The 20,071-nt window shown below is 62.0% G+C and overlaps 1 protein-coding gene across 18 annotated transcripts in view; it reads left to right on the plus strand.

The window, feature by feature from the left end:
• The window catches only part of LRRFIP1 (LRR binding FLII interacting protein 1), a 100,865-nt gene that overhangs the window by 41,934 nt on the left and 38,860 nt on the right, over positions 1-20,071 (plus strand). For 8 of the 18 annotated variants that reach the window (XM_058665191.1, XM_058665188.1, XM_058665173.1 and 5 more), the window contains exons 2-3: positions 12,562-12,648; positions 19,539-19,586. In XM_058665191.1, the coding sequence (XP_058521174.1) occupies positions 12,562-12,648; positions 19,539-19,586 (135 nt within the window). Of the gene's footprint in view, positions 1-1,511; positions 1,635-12,561; positions 12,649-19,538; positions 19,587-20,071 lie in introns of those variants that run through there. The other 10 variants (XM_058665189.1, XM_058665177.1, XM_058665181.1 and 7 more) reach the window with 3 other exon arrangements.

Raw genomic sequence — 20,071 nt, forward strand, 5'->3', positions numbered from 1 at the left:
TAGGGTGCCCGTCTCCTTCAGGTGCCACAGCGTGGAACCAGGGCTCCCTTGTGCTTTTCCGGCTGTTCTGTTGCCAGTAGCAGTAGCTCCTTCTGGCCCAGTGTCCCACCTCCTCGCAGCTGGGGGGCTGCCGGCAGCGCCCTTCCCTGGGCTCGGGCTCCCTGACCCCCAGCTCTCATAGATTAACCTGCTGTCCAGCTGCCTTCCTGCTGTTGAGGAGGGAGGGAGGGGCCTGGGCACCGGTGTGTGGACACCTGGGCACCAGAGAGGAGGAGGGAATACACGCAGCCCGGTGGCATTGAGCTGGTTTTCCTGGCACGTTCCCTGGCACAGGGCTGGCAGCGAACTGGGCAGCTCCCCCTGCCTGGACCATGCAGGTACGTGTCAGGGTGGTCCTCACCTGACGGGGGTGCCGTCCCTGTGTCCCTGTCCCTGGCAGCTCGTGGACGACACAGGAGACCCAGGTGCCTGGGGTGGGGGGTGTGGTCGATCCAGGATGTGAACCCGGGGGGTTAACTCCAGAGTCCAGCTTCCCACCTCTCCGCTCGGTGGTTTCAGAGGTGTCAGGAGTTGCACCTGTCACAGGGCCTGTGGTCCACACTTGGGGGTGCAGTGGACACGGCTCTGGTCCTCCTCCCGAGCCCACAGGTTGCTGCGCAGGAGTTCCCTTGGCGGCCGCACGCTGCTTGTCCCCGTGAGGCCTCCCCGCGGCCCCAGGCCACCCTCCCCAGGCCACGCTCCCCAGGGGTCCACTGCCGACCCGAGCCGGGCCGGTGCGCGGGCCCCCAGCCCCGCGCCGCCGACCCAGGGCCCTGCGGGAGGACGGGAGGACTGGAGGACGGGCGGGCGGGAGGACGGGCGGGGCCGTGTCTCGCAGCTCCTTTCCGGGGCGCCCGGCGGGTGGGGTATGATTGACACCCGCGCGACAGAACGGGGCGGGGCCGACGCGGGGCGGGGCCAGGCGCAGGTGGGGCGGGGCCGGGGCTGGCCGCAGTCCTGGGGCGGGGCCAAGCGGTGGGTGGGCGGGGGTCGGGCGCCGGTGGGCGGGGGCCCGGCGGCGGGGGCGGGGCTAGGCGGCAGGGGCGGGGCCGGGCCGCAGTCCTGGGGCGGGGCCGAGCGGCGGGTGGGCGGGGCTCGGCGGCGGGGGCGGGGCCGAGCGGCGGGGGCGGGGCCGGGCCGCAGTCCTGGGGCGGGGCCGAGCGGCGGGTGGGCGGGGCTCGGCGGCGGGGGCGGGGCCGAGCGGCGGGGGCGGGGCCGGGCCGCAGTCCTGGGGCGGGGCCGAGCGGCGGGTGGGCGGGGCTCGGCGGCGGGGGCGGGGCTCGGCGGCGGGGGCGGGGCCGGGGCCGGGCTGTGTCCACGGCTCCGCTCCCCAGCGCCGTCCCCTCCCGGCCCGCCGGCCCTGGCCACCTGCGCCCCGCCCCTGCCGGCCGCGCCCGCCGGGGACCGCGCGCCCTGGGAGGGCAGAGGGCTCCGGCCTGGGCGGGGCGAGGCGAGGCTCCTCGGGATGTGGCGGCGCTGAGAGCCGGGTCCGGACACTGGAGGCCGGGCTGGCGGAGTCCCGCGGCACGATGAGCGACCCCGCGGCCGCCCCGAAGAAGGAAATGGACTGCCTGAGCCCAGAGGCGCAGAAGCTGGTGAGCGCCCGCCTTCCGCCCGGGCTGCGCGGCCCCGGTGTCCCGGCGTGGGGGGCAGGGCGGCGCCCAGGGGCGACCCCCGGTCTCGGGGCGCAGAGGGGCTCGCCCGGGGGTCTGTGATCCGGATCCCGCGCGGGGAGTGCCCCGCCAGCGGCTGGCGGGAAAAGTGTGCGGGGCTGGGGCGGGGCAGCCTTGTACCTCCCTTGCGGGAGTGGGTCGCGTGGGAAACCTTGCGTGGACTTGGCCTGGCAGGGCGAGGCACCGGGGTCTTTGTGGGCCCTTCACCAGGTGGGCGTTTGTGGAAGGTTCTGGGAAGGGAAGGGTGCCCTGACCTTGGAGGAGCTGACCAGGAAATGCCCGCAGGAGAGGTGTGGGTGTAGGAGGGTTCCCAGGGTCTGGCTGGGGGGCGGTTTGTTGGGGGGTGTTAGTGTGTGTCCAGGATCCCCCCTCCCGGAGGGCGGTCAGGCTTGGGCAGCTGCTTCCTCCCTGGGGCTTGGGAACCTGCCGGGAGACCCTGGAATGTGGTCAGGGCAGGATCCAGGAGTGTTGGAAAGTCAGCAGGCCTGGCAAACCATAGGAGGCAGGCCCTCACCCTGGGCGAGGCTCGGGTGCCTGGGCACCCATGGGGCTCAGCTGAGAGTGCCCTGGCCAGGACGCCTCCCACTGAGGCCGGATACAGAGGGGCGCTGGCCTGAGTGCAAGCCATGCACCTGCATGTGCAGGCCGTGGGGCAGCTCCTGACTCAGTGCTGCCGGAAGCCGAGAGGGGAGGGCCCAGTGTGGCCCACACCACGCCTCGGTCCCAGTCCTGGACACGGGCAGGTCTGTCTGCTTGGGCGGAGTTCGTGGGGGCAGCGAGCGGGGCCTCCCCTGACAGTGCGGGGTGCTTTCGGGGCTTCTGGCTTGGGGATGTGACTCGGGCCGTGTTGCTTTGGGCTGTTACAGACCGTGTCTGGGGGACCTCTGGGGGCCCCCTACACTCCGGAAATGGTGAACTCTGGGACAGGTTTGGTCTCTGGGGTTTCCTATAAGAAATTGTGAACCTACAGGGTTTTTTTTTTTTCCAAAGTCAGGAACATTCTGTGGGCTGGGAACTTGGAGGACAGAAGTGTGGCCCTTGGATGGGAAGGAAATGGGCCCTGCCCAGGGCGAGGAGGATGTGGAGTGGGCAGGCACCTGGCAGCCTCCTTGGACGGAGGCGTCTCCGATGCACTGTGCCAGGGTCCCAGGGGGAGAACAGGGGCTCAGGGGGCTGGGCTGGGGGAGGAGGAAGAGGCCTAGGCGGGGTTGAGCCTCAGCAGGTCCCAGCAGGCCGCGGGACGGGGCAGCGTCTGCGCTGACGGTGTGAAGACCGTGCCCTCTGCCTTGTGTAACTTCCCATGCTCTCCACCCATTGTGTCATCTCTGGTGTCTGCAGTTCCCGGTCAGCACCCCGCCCCGGTGTAGGCTGTCCTGTCCCCAGGAGCGTCCTCCCTGGGAGGCGCTGGCCCATGCGCACGGTCAGCTGGTGAGCGAAGCAGCAGGTGCTTGGCCCCCGGCTCAGCCTGGCGTGTGCCTCTGGTCCCTTCCCCGGCAGCCTCGGGGACAGCCGCAGGCTCTTTGAGGCAGTGGGGCTGGGGCTGGGTTTCCCCTTTTTATTCGGAGCTGGTTTGTTGAGCCTGAGCTCACATAACGGAAGCCTCCTGCATGCCTGTCAGAGGACCCTGCTGCCCTGGCGGCCCCTCAGGCCCAGCTCAGGAAGCTGTGGTGCTTATAGCCGCAGACCCGCCTCTCGGGGTTCCAAGTGCTGAGCTGAGGAGGGGGCCAGTGTGTGCCACGAGGAGGCCCTGACGGGGGGGGGGGGGGTGCCTAGCCGCATGGTCGGTGGCTCTTACCAGCTGCCAGTGTCTCCTGGATGCCTGTTCCTCTCGGCACCCGGCGGCCCTGGATTCAGCTTGGCACCCCGGCGGGAGGCGGCTCCCAGCCCACCGTCCACATCCTGGGGTTTTATTACCTAACTGCTGTTTTTACTGGAGGCCACCGGATTTTCCACTTGCTCACTGCAGCTGCTCAGAGGATCTCTGTGAAGTTGAGTCAGTGAACCAAAGCGTCATTTTGAACACATCCGGGATTTCCTGCGTGTCCGCCGCCTGGGCCGGCAGCCCAGAGTTACCAGAACCGCCCCTCCAGCCCCCAGCCCAGGGGTGTCCCCGAGGCTGGGCACACTGGGGTGCTTCCTCCTGGACTCCGTAACGTGGCACCCTTAAACCCAGTTCAGGCTGATGGATCGGTGCTCTGCGGTAGAGGGATAATTCATTAGGTCAAGGCAAGGAGAGTTGGCTCCTAACTTTAGCTGAAATGCTTCCCTTGCGTGTTTGTAGAGTGGAAATTATTACGGCAACAATGTTTCTGAGTCTGATTGCTGTTTCTTTTTTTTTTTTCTTTTTCTTTTTTGTGTGTATCCAGTGCGAGTGTCGGTTCCTGGACACGGGTGTCCAGCCCCCTTGGGAGTGGTCCCCGCTGCTCCCACGGGGCGTGGGTCCCTCACAAGCACATCTCCTGGCGGTGCCTCCCACCTGACCCCGTCTGGGTGTGCTGTACCGGGGGCAGGGGGCTGTGGGAGTGATGAGGCGGGACATTGGCTGGAGCCCCGGAGGGCTTGTGCAGCGTGTACTTCTAGAAGCCTCTTGACTCCCGCTGACCGCAGGGGGTGTGGACAGTTTGCTTTCTCCTTTTTACTGATAAAGAGGAAATGGAGCCTCAGAAAGGCCAGGGGACTTTCCAGGCCCCCACACCTAGGAGGCAGCGGAGCCGTTCAGACCCGGGCCCGCTGACCTAACCAGTGTTCCCTGCCACCTGCAGGGTGTCAGGCAGGGCTCGGAGCCCTTTCTCTGAGGCCACTGCCCAGGACAGGAGGCCCTGCCCGGCAAACACAGGGAGATGCCGTCGTCTCACTGGGCCCTTCTGTCTGGTGGCTTTCAGACAGGAGAGCATGCCATCAACTTTGTGTTTCTAAATAAGGAGAAGAGTGGCTGGGAGGAGGGCGGCAGGCGGTGTGCTCCTCGCCATCCTGTGCTCACATCCGAGTTAGCAGGTCAGCCGCGCACACCCAGCAACTGCTGCGGTTTGCTTTTTTTTTTTTTGTTTCTGCTGCATTTTGTGCAACTCCTCGCCTGCCACCACCCAGACAGGCAGGTTCACCAAGGATGGACGCGGTGGTGTCTGGCCGTTCCTTCCTGGTCCAGGAGTGTTGGTTGGATGTAGGAGAGGTCACCACGAAGTGGAGTGTATTGGGGTGCGCTGCAGGCTGGCGAGGGAGGGGTGAAGGCCGGAGGAGATAGCAGGAGACCTGTCGCTGGAGGGGACGCACCCTGGCTGTCACCTACTGCCCTGCACACGGCTATCGGTGGTGGTCGTGGCCCTTGCTAGTAACAGCTGACCTCATCTCGGTCAAAGGGTAAAGGGTGAGAGTAGAATTTCCTGGCGTGTCGGGCTCTGGGCAGTGCTCTGCTGGACTGTGCTGGGCCGGCAGGCAGGCGGTGGGTAGGCGGCGGGTTCTGCCACCCCACTCAGCAGAGCAGCACCAGTCGTGTTGTGCCGGTCAGTGTGCTTGCCCTGGGGCGTGCAGAGATGTTTATTGTTCTGTGGGGAGTGAGAACCTCAGCCCATCTCAGCAGCAGGTGGGTTCACCCCTGCGTCTGGACACAGAGGGCGAGGAGGCTCCTGCAGGCCACACAGCCTGGCTCTCACCCCCAGACACTGGGTAACCCATCCAGACCCACGTAACTGGCTGGCTGCGGGGCCTCAGGAGTCCTCCCTGGACAGTCTGCTACAAAACCAAGGATGCTGCAGCAACGTCCCCCAGTGAGTGCCCCGGGAGCAGAAGGTAGCGCCTCAGGCAGGTGCTTGCTCACTGTGTAGCCTGCTGCAGGGTGATTAAGTTGCCGCTAAGCTCTGTGGCCTTCAGCTCCATGTCCTTGCAGCCTTCCTGTGTGCTGGCTCAGTGTGCTCTGTGTATCTGGTGACGTCAGCACTGGCCCCCCACTGAGCTCTGCATTGTGTGTGGACTGGTTTGGCATGGAGGCCTCGGGCATCTGTCTTGGCGTGCAGAGAGGGACACCGCCCCTCTTCCACTCAGAGGTTTAAAGCTGTGTTCCCACCCTGCCAGGCCGCTGCACCACCTCCCCTTGTGGTGGTTTAGTTATTTATTATCTGAAAAGCAGAGAGAGGAGGGCAGTGGGAGCATACACGAACACTCTCCTGTCTGCCTGCTGACTCCCAGAAGGCGGCTGAGAGCGTGCCAGGGCCAAACTAGCCCTGGGTCTCCGCCTGGGTCTCCCCTGTGGGTGGTGGGACCCAAGTGCCCATGCCCCCATCTGCCGGTTTCCAGGCTGGATGCAGCTGGGCCACATGCCAGCTCAATAAAGAGCTGGGGGACAGCACTCCCCTTCCCCCCTTTCCTGACATCTTCCTGGCTGCCCCACAGTACACTCCCGCAGCATCAGCACCCGCGAGCTCAGGTCTGTACGAGGCTTTGGCAGCAGCACTGAGAAGCGGTAAGCTCAGGGGAGCTGCCATAGCAGTTTAGGGGTTTTGACATGTACGTGCTGGAGCCCAGGGGAGGCGGAAGCAGTGAGCCCACAGGTGGTGCAGGCAGCGAGCACAGAGTGAGGCAGCGCCTTGACCCGGGGCCCACACGCCACCCCTCACGTCACTGCCAGTGATGTGCCAGCCTGAGCCGGTGACTAGCTGGGGAAGGTACGGGCCCCAGCCAGGTGGACTCTGCCCTTGGTTTCATGCCGGTGCGTCCTGAGCCCGCCGTATTCGTTGGCACAGTGCACAATATAGAGTTATAGTCACTTGCAGCAGTTCCTTTACGGACCAACCAATGGGAAACTTCACAGCTCACCACCAACCCCAGACCCTCCGCCATCTCCAGGGACCTCCCCAGCCCTCTGCCCCGAGAGCTGGTGCGTCTCCCATGGCAGCCAGCATCGCAGGGCGACAGTACTCAGTCACGGCGGATGAGCACAGCCCCCTCATGGTTCCTGGAGGACCTAGGAGTCTGCCACGTGAGGTTGAAGAATAGCGTCTGAGACCACAGTAACATGTAGGTCCTGCAACTGGCACATCCACTGCGGAAGAGTGGCTGCCATGCTCACCCCTTCCCGGCCACGTCACCCCTTCCGCTCAGCAGCTTTTAATAGCAAACTATTGTTGGAGTCCCTCCGTGAGGGGTGGGGGCTTCTGCTGAAAACAAAAGTCGGTAGCCATGGCCACTTCCTATACACAGTGGCTCAGGCCAGAGACCAGGGTCGGTCCTGATCCATGCCCAGTCCAACCACCACCCACACCAGGCAGAAGAGGCACCCTAGGGGGCGTGGGTCTGTGTGTGGCTCCAGCGGGTCCAGGACTTGAGAGCTGCTTGCACCCCAGGGACCAGCCTTGCAGGGACCAAGGCTCTGGCGCCTTCTGCGGATGTCTTCATTGCTGCTCCCGGCTTCAGCCGCTGCCCGTCCCTGACCCAGCACAAGAGTGAACTTGGCATCCTCAAAGCTTTTCTTCAGAGTAACATCTCACTAGATTTCTGTTCTGCTTGGGTCTATACCAGAAAGACCAGCAGGGCTGTGTGTCCAGGTCTGGAAGATATCCCCCTTTGGGACCACTTCACAGCTGACAAACTGCCTCTCCCTGCACGGCCCCTCGGGCACCTTTCTGCCCATTCTCCAGCCCTTGTCTGGGCACCCACAGTCAGGCCAGCCCGGTGTCCTAGTGCATCTGCGGTGGCCGCCGCAAGCTCTAACTGGCACACCAGTCGTGTGTGCAGCACAGTCCCAGTGGCAGCTGACCCTGTACTCACTCCCTGTGGGGAAGCAGGCCTGGTCTTTGTGTCCTGTAGCCAGTAGGACTTCAGGGACACAGTGAGGGACTGTGAGAGTCCGACACCCAGAGGTCCCAGGCTGCATCCACCCCTGGCCGTGTCTCCTGCCCAGTCCCCTTGTCCCGCAGGCAGGGACGCCGTGTGCTGCCCAGGCTGCTGCTTCGCCCAGACCTGCCCCTGTGTCCGGGTGCCTGCCGTCTCCGCCTGGGCCGCTGCCAGCTGAGCTGTCCCCGAGCCACCTGACCGTGGACAAGGAGTAGCCATCACAGATTGTGCTCTCTGGCACTCTGAGTGGGGGCGTGTGGGGGCCTAGGAGGGCAGACAGGGCCCCGTCCTTGGGTCCCACCCTGGGTGTTTGCACCCCATGCTGCGTCGGTGACCTCCGAGGGGTGCCTTAGTCTGTAACTTGGGCCCATTCTTTCCCCACCCTGTTCCCTGAGACATCACACACAGGACCCTGTGACCTCATGTGCACCCCCAGAGAGGTGCCTCCCAACCTTGGGCCTCATGTCCTTGACAGGGGCGGGAGACCCCAGGCTCCACTTGGGCACGTCGTCCAATCACACCAGCGTCCGAGCTGGTACATACGTACAACTCCATAAGGCTTTGTGGAATTACTGGACTCACAGTGTTCAGGGAGAATCCTCCTTCCAGGCCATGCCCACCCTCTGCCATCTTGCTGTAAAACTGCGAGAGCTGGGCGGGGGCCAGGCCGCGTCGGTTGTAAGGTGCGGTGGGACTTGCATTCTGGCCGATACTCCGGGCGTCCTTGGGAAGCCTGGAGAACCCACTCGCCTCTCAGCCCCACGCAGCCCTCCAGGAAGCAGTGGGAAGAGGCTTGGCCTGCAGCCCGGGGTTGCAGCTGAGCCCCAGCTGTCTGCAGGCTCTGAGAGCTGTGGGTTCCACTTCACTTCCTTCCTCCTGTCTTGCTGTTTGTTGTGAAAACACTGTCAGCAGCGCCCTGGGACACAGCAGGGGTCCTTACCCTGGGAGGAGGTGTAGGGCCAGGTTGAGAGCCACAAGCTTAATAGGTTTTCTGGGCTGCTGACCTCCCCCGTCCCCATCACCCAGCCGCCACAGCTGTCCTCTTAGGGTCTTCGGGCATGTCCTCCGTAATTGTCCAGATGGCATGGGGCAGCGAGGGGCCTGGGGGCTCCAAGTGCCCCCTTCCCTGGAGCCCTGAAGCCCAGGTCCTTCTCAACTCAAGTTCCAGTTGGACTGCTGTAGGAAGGAGAGAGATGAGACCCGTGTGAGTGCCAAGCCCGGAGGCCCCTAGGGGCCCCATGTGGTCATGCCAGGGGGGCTGGAGAGCCCTGTCCTGCTGAGGAGGAGGCCCTCGGGGGTGCTGCCCCAGCCTCAGGGCCTCAGCGTTGGCTCCGGTTTCTGTGGCTTGGCAGACAGACCAATTCCAAAAGCTGGACCAGCCGTTGTCGCTTCCTATGTTACGGCGGCAGCTTCGCTGCTTTCGCTCGGTCACCCCGGTGTCACCGCTGAGATGGGCACTTCCAGGAGTGGGGGGACTCCTAAGGATTGGAAATTGTATTGAACTCCAGGGTGTTGGCCTGTCTTGGAGGTTGGCTGGTCTGTGTCCTCAAACAGAATTAATCCTGTCACATGGCTGCCTTACCCTACCCAACCCATGACCCATAAAGTGAGGGCTGTCGGTTTTAGTTCATTTAGCGTTGCTGCCTTCAGGGACGGGGGACAGGTGGGGCTGAAGGGGGCCGTGGGTGGAGGACAGACAGGGCCAGTGGGAGCCATGAGGGCAGCCTTTTCCTGGACGGAGAGCAGGCCTCATTGTTGAGGTCATCCAGGGTGTACCTGAGGAAGCTATCTGACAGGGTGCTGCAGTCTGGGGAGGCCACTGTGGTGGAGACCGCCTGACAGGGCGTCCCAGTCTGGGGAGGCCACCTGATGGGGTGCTCCAGTCTGGGGAGACTGCATGGGGGAGACCACCTGACAAGGCACTCCAGTCTGGGGAGACCACCTCGGGGAACCCCAGGCTGCAGGCACTACCTGGTCAGGTGACCTGTCTCTGCAGTGGGGGGCCCTTTGGGCAAGTCCCAGGCAGAGCTAAACCAGAATGTGATAGGGTCCAGCCCCAGGGGCTGGGGCGGTTAGGCAGGCAGGTGCCGGGGACTCCCCTGGGCCCTGACCGCCTCCCAAGAGCTGTAAACAACATCCTGTAGGGATAGAACCAACACACACAAGCACACCCTCGCAGGGCGACCTGAGTGGGGAATCCCCTGCCGGGTTCTCACAGGGCGTGGCCAGCTGTCAGCCAGGCCATAGTCTTTCTGGAATTTGAATGGACCTGGCTCTTGGTAAAGCTCACCTATGGTGGCTGTGGACTTTGGTCCCTGTTCCTGCTGGCTGTCACCTGGGGTTGTAGAGCACATTGGCCGCTCCTGCAAGGCAGCGTGCACTGATTAGGCCAGCAAGGGTCTTCCACCTGCAGACCCCCAGCTCAGCCTTCCCCTCATCCTGAAATGAGCTGACGAAGGTGCCCTGTCAGGAGCCTCATCACAGGTCCTCCAGGAGGGGACAATCTTGGGAGCTCCCCCGGACTTAGGGTGCCCGTGCTTTCTCACGTTCCCCTGCCCCCTACTCTTCCCCTGGCCTTTCTCCTCTTTGCCCAGCCCGCTGCACTCCCCCTCGCCCATGCTGGAGGGCTCAGACACCGTGGGAAGTCTGCCCGGTCTCTGGCCTGGCTCAGACAACCGCACCAGGCACCCCACCCCGCCTCTCGCGCCCCCGGCAGGGCGGGGAGACAGCTGTGCTCTGTGAATTAGTCATCCGTCGTCGTCGTGTGAGCCTGAAGGGAGGGAGTGAGACCATGTGTCTTCTGAGCCTCCCTCCCCGCCCAGCTTTGGAATCTTCTAGAGACCCTGAGAGGCTCCTTGCACAGCGTGGTGTGTCTGGGAAATGGCAAGGAGGTGGCAGAGTGCTGGTTTGACGGACATGGGGCCATCAGCAGGCCAGCCTTGGAAACAGCTTAGAAGCAAGGAGGAAGCTGAACACGGCGTAAGCATAGGGAGAGGCTGAGATCCTCCGCGGGGTGCACTGCCCCCCGTGTGCTCAGGCCCGGTCCCCACACTCGGGCCCCATCCAGGGAACCGTAGGTAGAGAGGCAGGCGCGTGCCCCACAACCTTGGGTAGACTAGAGGGGTCTGTTGGCAGAAGGATGGACCCTGTGCCGTCTGCTTCCCTGAGCAGTGACTGAGCGAGCAGCGTTGGGGGATGCAGTGGGCAGAGGCCTGGCCTGGTATCAAGGAGATCACGGGTCCCCAGGACGCATCGTAACTCCATGATGGTGGGGGCATGGCCAGCAGCCAACTGATGACCTGCTGCTGGAGATGCGCTCCCCAGTGCCCAGGAGGAAGCTGAAGGGAGTAGGGTGGGGTGAAAGTGACTGGAAAGGAAGTCTAGAAACTGGGGTCAGAGGCTGGAGTCTGGCAACCTTTGCTTCCTGTTCTGTAACTGAGGGGAGGGACTGTGCCAGGGCCCGCGGCATGTCCAGGATTCATGTCCAGGGTCCAGGTCCGGTCCCGCCCGTGCCTCTGCAGGGCCAGCTGAGCAGGGGCCCCCAGCATGTCTGGGGTCCAGTTCCAGTCCCGCCCATGCCTCTGCAGGGCCAGCTGAGTGGGGGAACAGCCCATCCCTTGTAGGCCATGTGAATGTGGGCACAGGGTATAAACAGTATGGGCACAGAGCCTGCCTAACAGGGCTGTTGGAAGGGGTGCACAGCATCTCACAAAGAACATGGAAAAGGGAATTACAGGATGTTTGTGTTGGTGCAAAAAGTTCTGATACTGTACAGTGTGAGAGAGATCACGCTGGACCCAGTGTGGGACGTGAGGAGGAGTCTTCATTTCCCAAGCTTGCGGACAGCAGCTCCGCGACACTCAGGAGCCACTGCGCCGAGCCGCCAACGTCGGGGGTGTTTTAGCTCTCATCCTCCAATCAGATTGAGAGCCATACAGGACAAACAAAGCTGCAGGAGCCCAAAGTTTCCCTGCAGTTTTTATTAATCCAACATAGCACGGTATGAGAGCCTCAGCTATTTCCAGCCATTTCCACACTGTCCATTAACTTGAATGGCAAGGGAGGCGGTGGGGGGCACACTAGAGGAGCTTCCAGAGCCGGCGTTGCACATTTGATTAACTTGAATAGTGAGAGACGAGGTAGGAAGTGTGCACCGCCAGTTAACCGGCAAGCTGGTGCCCCCTCATCACGCTGACATCCCTGCACACCAGAGGTCTTCGAAAAGTTCATGAAGAACAGGCCTGGTACAATAGCCTAGTGGCTACATCCTTGCCCTGCCTGCACCAGGATCCCACGTGGGCACCGGGTCGTATCCCAGCTGCCACTTCCCACCCAGCTCCCTGCTTGTGGCCGGGGAGAGCAGTGGAGGACGGCCCAAAGCCTTGAGCCCCTGCACCCACGTGGGAGACCTGGAAGAGGCTCCTGGCTTGGCTCAGCTCCGGCTGTTGTGGTCACTTGGGGAGTTCTCTGTCCTTCTCTCTGTATATCTGTCTTTCCAACAAATAAATTTTCAAAAAGTCTTTTTAAACTTTCATGGAAATGAATTTTCTGAAAAGCACTACCATCTTGCTGTGTTTCTTCTGCCACAATAAGCTTCTCTTCAGCAGCGTTTCCCGTGGACTCTGTGGGGCGCCTCTCTACCGTAATGCCATTTCTCCCATGACTGAAAGGCTGAGTGGCAGGGGCGGGCATCTTCCACCCACGGCTTCACTCCCCCAACAGCCAGGTCTGGGCCTGGTCGAAGCCAGGAGCCTGGAGGCCCATCTGGACTCCTTTGCGGGTGGGAAACTGGCTCTGCCATGGAGCAGTCAGACCCCAGCTGGGGCTCTGCCATGGGGGCCTGGAAAATGGCGGCTTAGCCCTTCGGGCTGCACCCGACAGCCCCTCCTGGGACCGTCCCAACACGTACGTGCATGATCTGTGTGCTGCCACACGGGGTCTTCTCCCAGCAGCACCATCAGCCATGGATTCGGGAGGGTGCTGGCCGGCCTGTCCTCTCATGCAACCTCTGGATCTTTTTCAGGCGGAGGCCAGGCTGGCCGCGAAGCGAGCAGCCCGAGCGGAGGCCCGCGAGATCCGCATGAAGGAGCTGGAGCGGCAGCAGAAGGAGGTAACGCCGGCTCTGGGGAAGGCGGTCTTTGCGCAGCTCTTCCAACTCCTGGCACAGGCTGCCGGTGCGGAGCACCCTGTCACTGTGGACGCACCTGTCCCGTTGATGTCGCACCTGTGGCTGTGGGTTAGGGTCTAGCAGGGAGCGCACATGCCTGGGCAGCAGGCATGGCCCATGTAACCCTAAGTGCAGGTCGTAGGCCAGTGTCCTGCGTGGATCCGCCCAGCCCAGCGTCCCCCTGGTGCCACGGTGCCGGATCTGACTGTTGAACTGGAATCGAGGTCCTCTGAACCAAAACCAGGAAGATGAATGGGTTAACAGCTTTCAGACTTGGCTTCATTTACAAGTACCTCCCCAGTGGTCTCCACAGCACTGAGCAGGTTTCAGGCTACCTGGCGCCCAGATGTGGCAGGGGACAGGACAAGCCCTGTGGGTGAGAAGGTGGGAGGTGATGTATTTGCACACCTGTGCGTGTGCTTGGCTGCTGCATTCCGCCTTGAGCAGAAGCCACCCTGACAGGAGAGCTCTTTGCCCACGGTTGGGGTGGTGAACACTCTGGTACGGCAGTGCCGTCTCCGGCGGTGGCTTAACCTACTGCCAGCCCCTCATGTGGCAGAATTTAAAGCTGGAGCCATGTTTCCACCTGCGAGGTTAAAGATGAAAACCTGTGTTTCTGGCTTGTGTTTCCTAAGACATCCCTGTGAGGACCCAGGGCCCCTCACCTGCCCGGAGGGGCCACCAGATCTACACTGGGGAAGAATAGTCTTCCAGGGAGAAGATTCCAGAAAGTGAAGCCTAGGGGTTTAGTTAGCACCGCGGTCCCCAAGTCAGGGTAGTGATGGGGCCAGAAGGAGCCCCTGTGGGTTCACGGGCTGCTGGTCCGGGGGTCCTGGGCCTGCAGGCGAAGATGGGCTGAGGCAGTGTGGGAATGACGCGTGCCGCACGCCTTCCCCCGTGGCTACAGACGTCAGCCCGGTGGTGGACACCGCCCAGCTGTGGGATGTTTTACCGCTAGCTTAGGTTTTTCTGTCTGTGGCTTTTCTCATGTTTTCTCAGAGAAACACGGGTCAGCGTCTCTCCGGAGCCCTTGCACTGGGTCACACTGCTGTTTTGAAATTGGGAGATGAATCCTCCCCCATTCTACCCCTAGTGCCTGTGTGAAGCGTCTGGCTCTGCTGCCAAGGGCTCCCCTCCCCAGGGGTCTGGAGTCAGAACCCCCCGGAGAGAGGAGCAGACCTCTGCCCCACACCAGGGGGCTTCACGCCGCTCACAGGGGAAATGGAATGCAAAGGCCAGTTTATGTCGCTGCCAGGAAATGAAACCCACCCAGTTTCTCATGTTACACTTCCTCCGCAATCCCCCCAAGACCCTTGGCACCCCGCCGCCTGCCCCCTGCTCTGAGCCCCACCACCCCGCCCTGAGCCCTGCAGGCTCCCACTCCGCCACTCGCAGCAGCTGCCAGGGCCTCCTGTGGGTGTTAGTTTGCTCCAGCCTGGCCTGTAAGTGTTTATGTGTGTAAGGTGACCGCGCCCAGTCACTGTTTCGGGCTCTTGATCCACTGTTGATACTCCAGCCCATGCAGCAGACACTGAGAGCCCATAGCATGTAGGTCATGACTGGTTTCTGCACCCGCCGCAGCAGCCACCCCAGGGGTGCTGAGTGGGCCGCTCAGTGGGCAGCGGCCACCCTGTTGTGGCTGGCATCGGAGCACTGCTGGTTAGGCGGTACCAGCTTGTGCCGGTGGCTGTGGGTAGCCCACTCCCCAGGGCTCGGCGGGAGCTGCCCCTGTGTGCACGTCCAGGAGCACCCCTGCCTGGAGCCATCTCCAGTTGAGTCCCCTGCTGCTTCAGCAGCCCTCCAGTCTGTGAGGTGGCAGCCCGCGAGGGCTGTAAGGGAGCGCTCTGTGGCTCTGCTGAGCTTTGCCACACTGATGGGACTCGAGTGGCCTGGTGGCCCGTGGCTCTGCTGTGAGGGCTGCTATGGGGCATCAGGCACGAGAGGCAGGGGAGCTGCACACGGAGCCCACTGCCCCAGCTTGAACAGCAGTGTTGGCAACGGCGCCCCATCTCAGGCAGAGAGGTAACTTCCAGCGGAGCACAGATGTCCGGTCCTGCAATGCTGGGCGTCTCGCATGTGCAAAAAGTGTTCCAAATCACACTTTTGGTGAAGCTGCATCCCTACTCAGTTAATGGTAGAATTCATGAAATATATCCATGGGAACACAGAGTTCCTGGGCCAATGTTTTTGTTTTGGACCATAAAGACTCAGAGAAGTTCAGCCAAGAAATGGTCAGAGCCGACCAGGCCTTCTCTGCCTGGTGGCCAGGGAAACCCAGCTTTGCGTTTGGATTGGTCAGCGTGACAAAAGCGAACATCTGAGCTCAGGCACTTCAGCCATTGAAAAGCACCCTCACTACCAAAGATGGGAAAGGGCCTGGGCCACTTCATTCTGACGGCTGTGGGAGGGAGTGAGGCCTGGGGCCCTGGCTGGCTCTCCAGGCTCCTGCCAGCCGCAGGAGGCCCAGGGAAGGCTCCACCAGCACTGCACACAGAAGACACTCACCCAGGGTGCGAGCAGCAGGGCCTTGTACAGCCTGACCCGGGGAGTTCCAGACCTGCTGTTGCCCAGCACAGCCTCACAGAGGTCGCCTGACAAATCTAGGGACAGCCACAGACACGCCAGCTGGCCTCCCTGGGCCACACCCGCCAGGGCCAGGGCCAGCTGCCTGGTGGAAGTCATCCAAACTTTAAAATCCTGGGACCAGAAGCTGGGGGAGTTGGGTGGCGATTTCTGGGGATCTGGTGATGTCTCGGCCCCACAGGGGTGTTGTTTCTACATGTGGGGTGAGGACCTGGAGGAGCGGGTGCAGAAGTTGAGTGTCACACTTGCCCTGTGTGGACCCCTGCCACCTGCGCACCTGGCACGGCCTCCCTCCCAGCTGTGATGTCACAGCAGGACCTGTGCTGGTCCAGGCTCCCCTGCCCCGCTTTGCCTCAGCTGGGCACGTGGCAGGAGGTGCTGGGCAGGGGCCGAGAGAACAGCGGCTCCTGGGGCTGAGGGCTGAGAGGTGGGCAGGAGCTATCCTGGGAGATGCGAGGCAGCTGGGGACGGCAGACTCCCCAGCTCTGCTGCTGTCGTCCTCGGATCTGCAGACACACCGCAGCTCTGCTGGGAGCTCGGAGGGTTCAGGCGACTTGAAGCAGATGACATTCTGGCAGTGAGGGAAGGTGGCCAGAGAGCTCCCTGCCTACAGGGCCACTGAGTCTTACAGGCAGGCAGCACAGACCTTCAGTGAGCACATTCGCCCAAATCCAGAAAGGTGACTGCTGGTGGGTCACACTGGGACCTTCCAGCACCCTGACCCTGGGAGCAGTGCACACCGCGGGGTGGTGTCAGCACCCTGACCCTGGGAGCAGTGCACACCGCGGGGTGATAGCACCCTTACCCCGGGAGCAGTGCACACCGTGGGGTGGTGTAGCACCCTGACCCTGGGAGCAGTGCACACTACGGGGTGATAGCACCCTGACCCCGGGAGCAGTGCACACCGTGGGGTGGTGTCAGCACCCTGACCCTGGGAGCAGTGCACACCGCGGGGTGATAGCACCCTGATCCCGGGAGCAGTGCACACCGTGGGGTGGTGTCAGCACCCTGACCCTGGGAGCAGTGCACACTGCAGGGTGATAGCACCCTGACCCCGGGAGCAGTGCACACCGTGGGGTGGTGTCAGCACCCTGACCACAGGGTTGCAGTTAGGTGAGCGCCACCAGTGGGGGCAGGTGAGACACGTGATCCAAGCCGGGCAGCAACTTGAAAAGCAGGTTTGTCCGAGCGCTAGGACTGCAGCACGGATGCCGGACACAAAGTACACATTTCTCAGCAATGGTTTTGCTCTCGGTCGTCATCCGGCTGCCAGGAAGGCGGGGCATGGGGCCATGTGCAGGGTGTAGGTGGAGCCCTCCTGGATACCCTTGTAGAGGCCATGACCTTGGACCTGCACTGAGAGCTCAGCAGGTGCACTGACATCGCCTCTTGACTCCAGCTCGCCTATCAGGTCTCTGGGCCTGGCTATTTTTAGAACCAGCTAACACAATTTGAGGTTATACAATCTGAGGTCCCTGGGGCTCTGGCATTTTAAATTGTTGATTCAGAGGAAATGAATATGGTCCACAGGACCGTGTTGGACCTGGAGGACTGGCGCTCTGGGGTCCGAACAGGGCCGTGGGGCCCATCCTGCCCTCTGGGGTGGGAACCCTCCCACCTGCACACAGGTGGGAGCAAGCCAGGGGCTCCCAGAGATGGGGCAGCACCTGCAGGAGCTGAAGGGGGGAAGCTGGTAACAGGGTGGGGATCCCTGATGGCTGTGTGTAAGGGAGAGGTGCTCAGAGGCACCTCGGGGTGCTTATCTGTTACCAGGCCTGGAGAGGGTGCTGCCCACGACCCTGGCCCAGCCCCAGCCCACTGCCCTGGTCCTCCCCCCCGACGTTCTGCCGACTTGGTGAGTGTGCTGATTGGAGACGCCGTGTTCACTGCTGTCATCCTGACCGGCCTTGGTCGTTGGCTGTCCGCACCTGGTTGAACAGACATGATGAGGACAGTGAAGTGTCCACCAGCAGGACAGAGGGCCACACCCGCAGGCAGGTGGACGGGCCGGGTCTCCCCGCCTGGGCCGGCCTGTGAGTTCCTGATGGCCCACTCATTTCCTCAGCATCACTTGGACATGCTCGCTCCTGCTTCACCACTGTTCACTGCTGACCTGCGCAGTAGCTTTTATCACAGTCCTGGTTGCCTGAAGGCCTTGGTTCTGGGTGTGTGGGTGTGTTAGTGTGATATTAATACAAAGAGAACGGATTCGCTGTGGCTCGTGGGTACAGTTCTAAGAATGTGGCGACATCCTCCCTCCTCAGCCTTTCTTCCTGACGTCACTGCTGCTCTAATGACATGTTTCTTTCTCTTTTTCTCGGGTCCGTCTGGGTAGATCTATCAGGTACAGAAGGTAGGCTCTTGTCGGCTGGCTCTGTTGCATGCGCATGTTCCCTTGGAAGGGCCTGTGCACTGGAGACGCGTGGGGGCACTTGCTGGGGACCTGCAGAAATGGGTCCCAATGGGCATGCATGCTCACAGGTTCCCACGACCTCCCGCTCCTCTTTGCACTGTCCTCCAAAAGGAAAATGATTTCTTTAAGAAAAAAAAAATCCGATCTAAGTCCCAGTTTGTTCCCTAAATGACTACACCGGCCAGATTGGGGCTAGCTAGAAGCCCATGAGCCTGAACTCCATCCTGGTCACCCACGTGGCTGGTGGGGCCCCAGTGCCTTCATCCGCTGCCCTCCCAGGACACCAACAGGGAGCTGCACCTGCCTTGAAGCCTGCACTGCTGTGCAGGCTTCCCTGGCCACACCACCCCAACACCCGACACTGGTGATGAGGGCACACCGCGATAGGATGTTGTCCAGTGTGGATTGGACACAGTGGGCAGTGCGGGAGCGCGCTTCCCCAGGAAGGGCAGGGGTGCGGTGGGCAGTGACAGCATGTCCAGGGCAGCTTTGCTCCCCAGCCAGGGTGTATGAGGAGGAGAGGGAGGCGGTGTGATGATTTCTGCAAGCCACCGTCTGCCTCCGGGTCTGGCCCTGCTCCTGCTGCATGACTCACGGGCTAATTGCACCGTTGACGCTGCACATACCCACCACCGCTGCTGCTAACACAGGGCCTGCTCGCTAATCGCACGTGTGTTTGCCGAGGGATGCGAGACGCCGGCCTGTGGACACCTTCGTCAGAACACCCGTGCACTAGGTGAAAGCCCTCGAAGCCCGGTTCCCGTCTGGCAGGCAGAGAGCACAGGGCGCCGTGCAGGGTTCGAGGCAGGCCCAAGGGGCATGGAGAAGAAGCAAACAGCAGGGGTTTCAGAAGCACTGAGTTTCCAGTCAGCACAGGTTCCACTCCATTTCTTAATAAAGATATTCTTTGCCGTTTAAGCCATGAAATGCCAGAGGGGTAAAGCTGAAAGCGGACGCTAAGGGCAGAAACAGGCTCTGAGCCGAGGCTGCCTGCGCTGCATACAGTCCAAGAAGCAACGTGACGAGAGCCTCATGGCGTAGCCCCTTTCAGTAGCAGTGCTAAGTCCTCCCTCCCCTTCCGTTTCCCCACTTCCTGCCATCCTGAGAGCGTTTTACCTCCAGCTGCCCGGCAGGGGGAAGTTAGAGCTATCCCGGCAGCAGCCGCACGGTTGGGTCCTGTGCTTCTGGCTTCCAGCTCGCCCTGCTTTCCCCCTTCTGATGAGAAGAGTTCAGTATGTGACAGAACCCCCTGGTGGGCGCCTGCCCGCTGGTCCCTGCCCACTGCCGGGCTCCCCCACGGCCTGCCTCTGGCTCCTCCTCTGGCTCCTGCTGTGGTCCGGCCGAGCAGGGGTGGGCTTGAGGGCTTAGCCCCTGAGCGACCTGGGAGGCTGCATGGTTTTGTCCCATGCAGGATCCATTCTGCCTGCTACATGCGTAATGGGCTGGAGCAACCTGTGGAGGACGTCTGTTCCCAGGTCCCCCTGGTGTCGAGGGTCCCAGGGGTGGAGCAGCCACCCCATCCACGGAGTCGGCTCCTTGCTGACGTCGGGACACAGAAAAGGCTGTCAACTTTAGCTTCACTGGGAGTTTTGTTCCTGGGCACACTAGCTTTGCAGATGTGTAACAGCTTGACAGCCAAGCTTGCAGCTGGCTCACCTTGCCACGCTGCCCACTGCCCGGGGAGTGCTGTGCCCTCAGGTGCCTGAGCTAGCAGGGGCAGGGGCAGGGCACCCCGCAGAACCCAGCACCCTTCCTATAGAAACGCATGTTCCTGCAGTGCCTGTGTGGCCCTCCCTCACTTCCTGCCTAACTGTCTCTTTCTCCCTTCTGTCTGTAGAAGTATTACGGGCTGGATACGAAATGGGGCGACATCGAGCAGTGGATGGTAGGCCCTGATTACCATTTCCAGGCTTAACCGGTTTATAATGCGATTCCTGCACGGTTTAATGAGGGCCATGACTTCTGTGGCACCATAATTTAATATCAAAAGGCCTTCCTCCGGAGATGCCTGTATCTGGCACGTCCCTGTGGGGAGCTTGCTTCGAAACAGACCACAGACAACTGCAGCCCCACAGCCTCCCTGTGTTCTCGGGCAGAAGGCCATCAGGCTCTGGAACTTTCCAGGGCCCACAGGTTCCACTTGGAACCCAGAAGGTACGCCGACTGTGTTGGCTCCCTCAGCAGCCTGGCCCCTGTCCAGGCTTCGTCCACCCTTGCTGCTGCACTGCACCTTGTGGGCTACGGCCACTGCTCTTTGGTGAGGAAATTCTTGGCCTCCCTGACTTTGCGGAGAAGCCTTTCCAGGCTGATAGCAAGCTTGCTCACCTGACCACACTCCCGATCTTCTAGCCCTTTCTAGGAGGCCCAGCA

Source organism: Ochotona princeps, chromosome 5, assembly GCF_030435755.1.
Source record: "Ochotona princeps isolate mOchPri1 chromosome 5, mOchPri1.hap1, whole genome shotgun sequence".
Classification (NCBI taxonomy): domain Eukaryota; kingdom Metazoa; phylum Chordata; class Mammalia; order Lagomorpha; family Ochotonidae; genus Ochotona; species Ochotona princeps.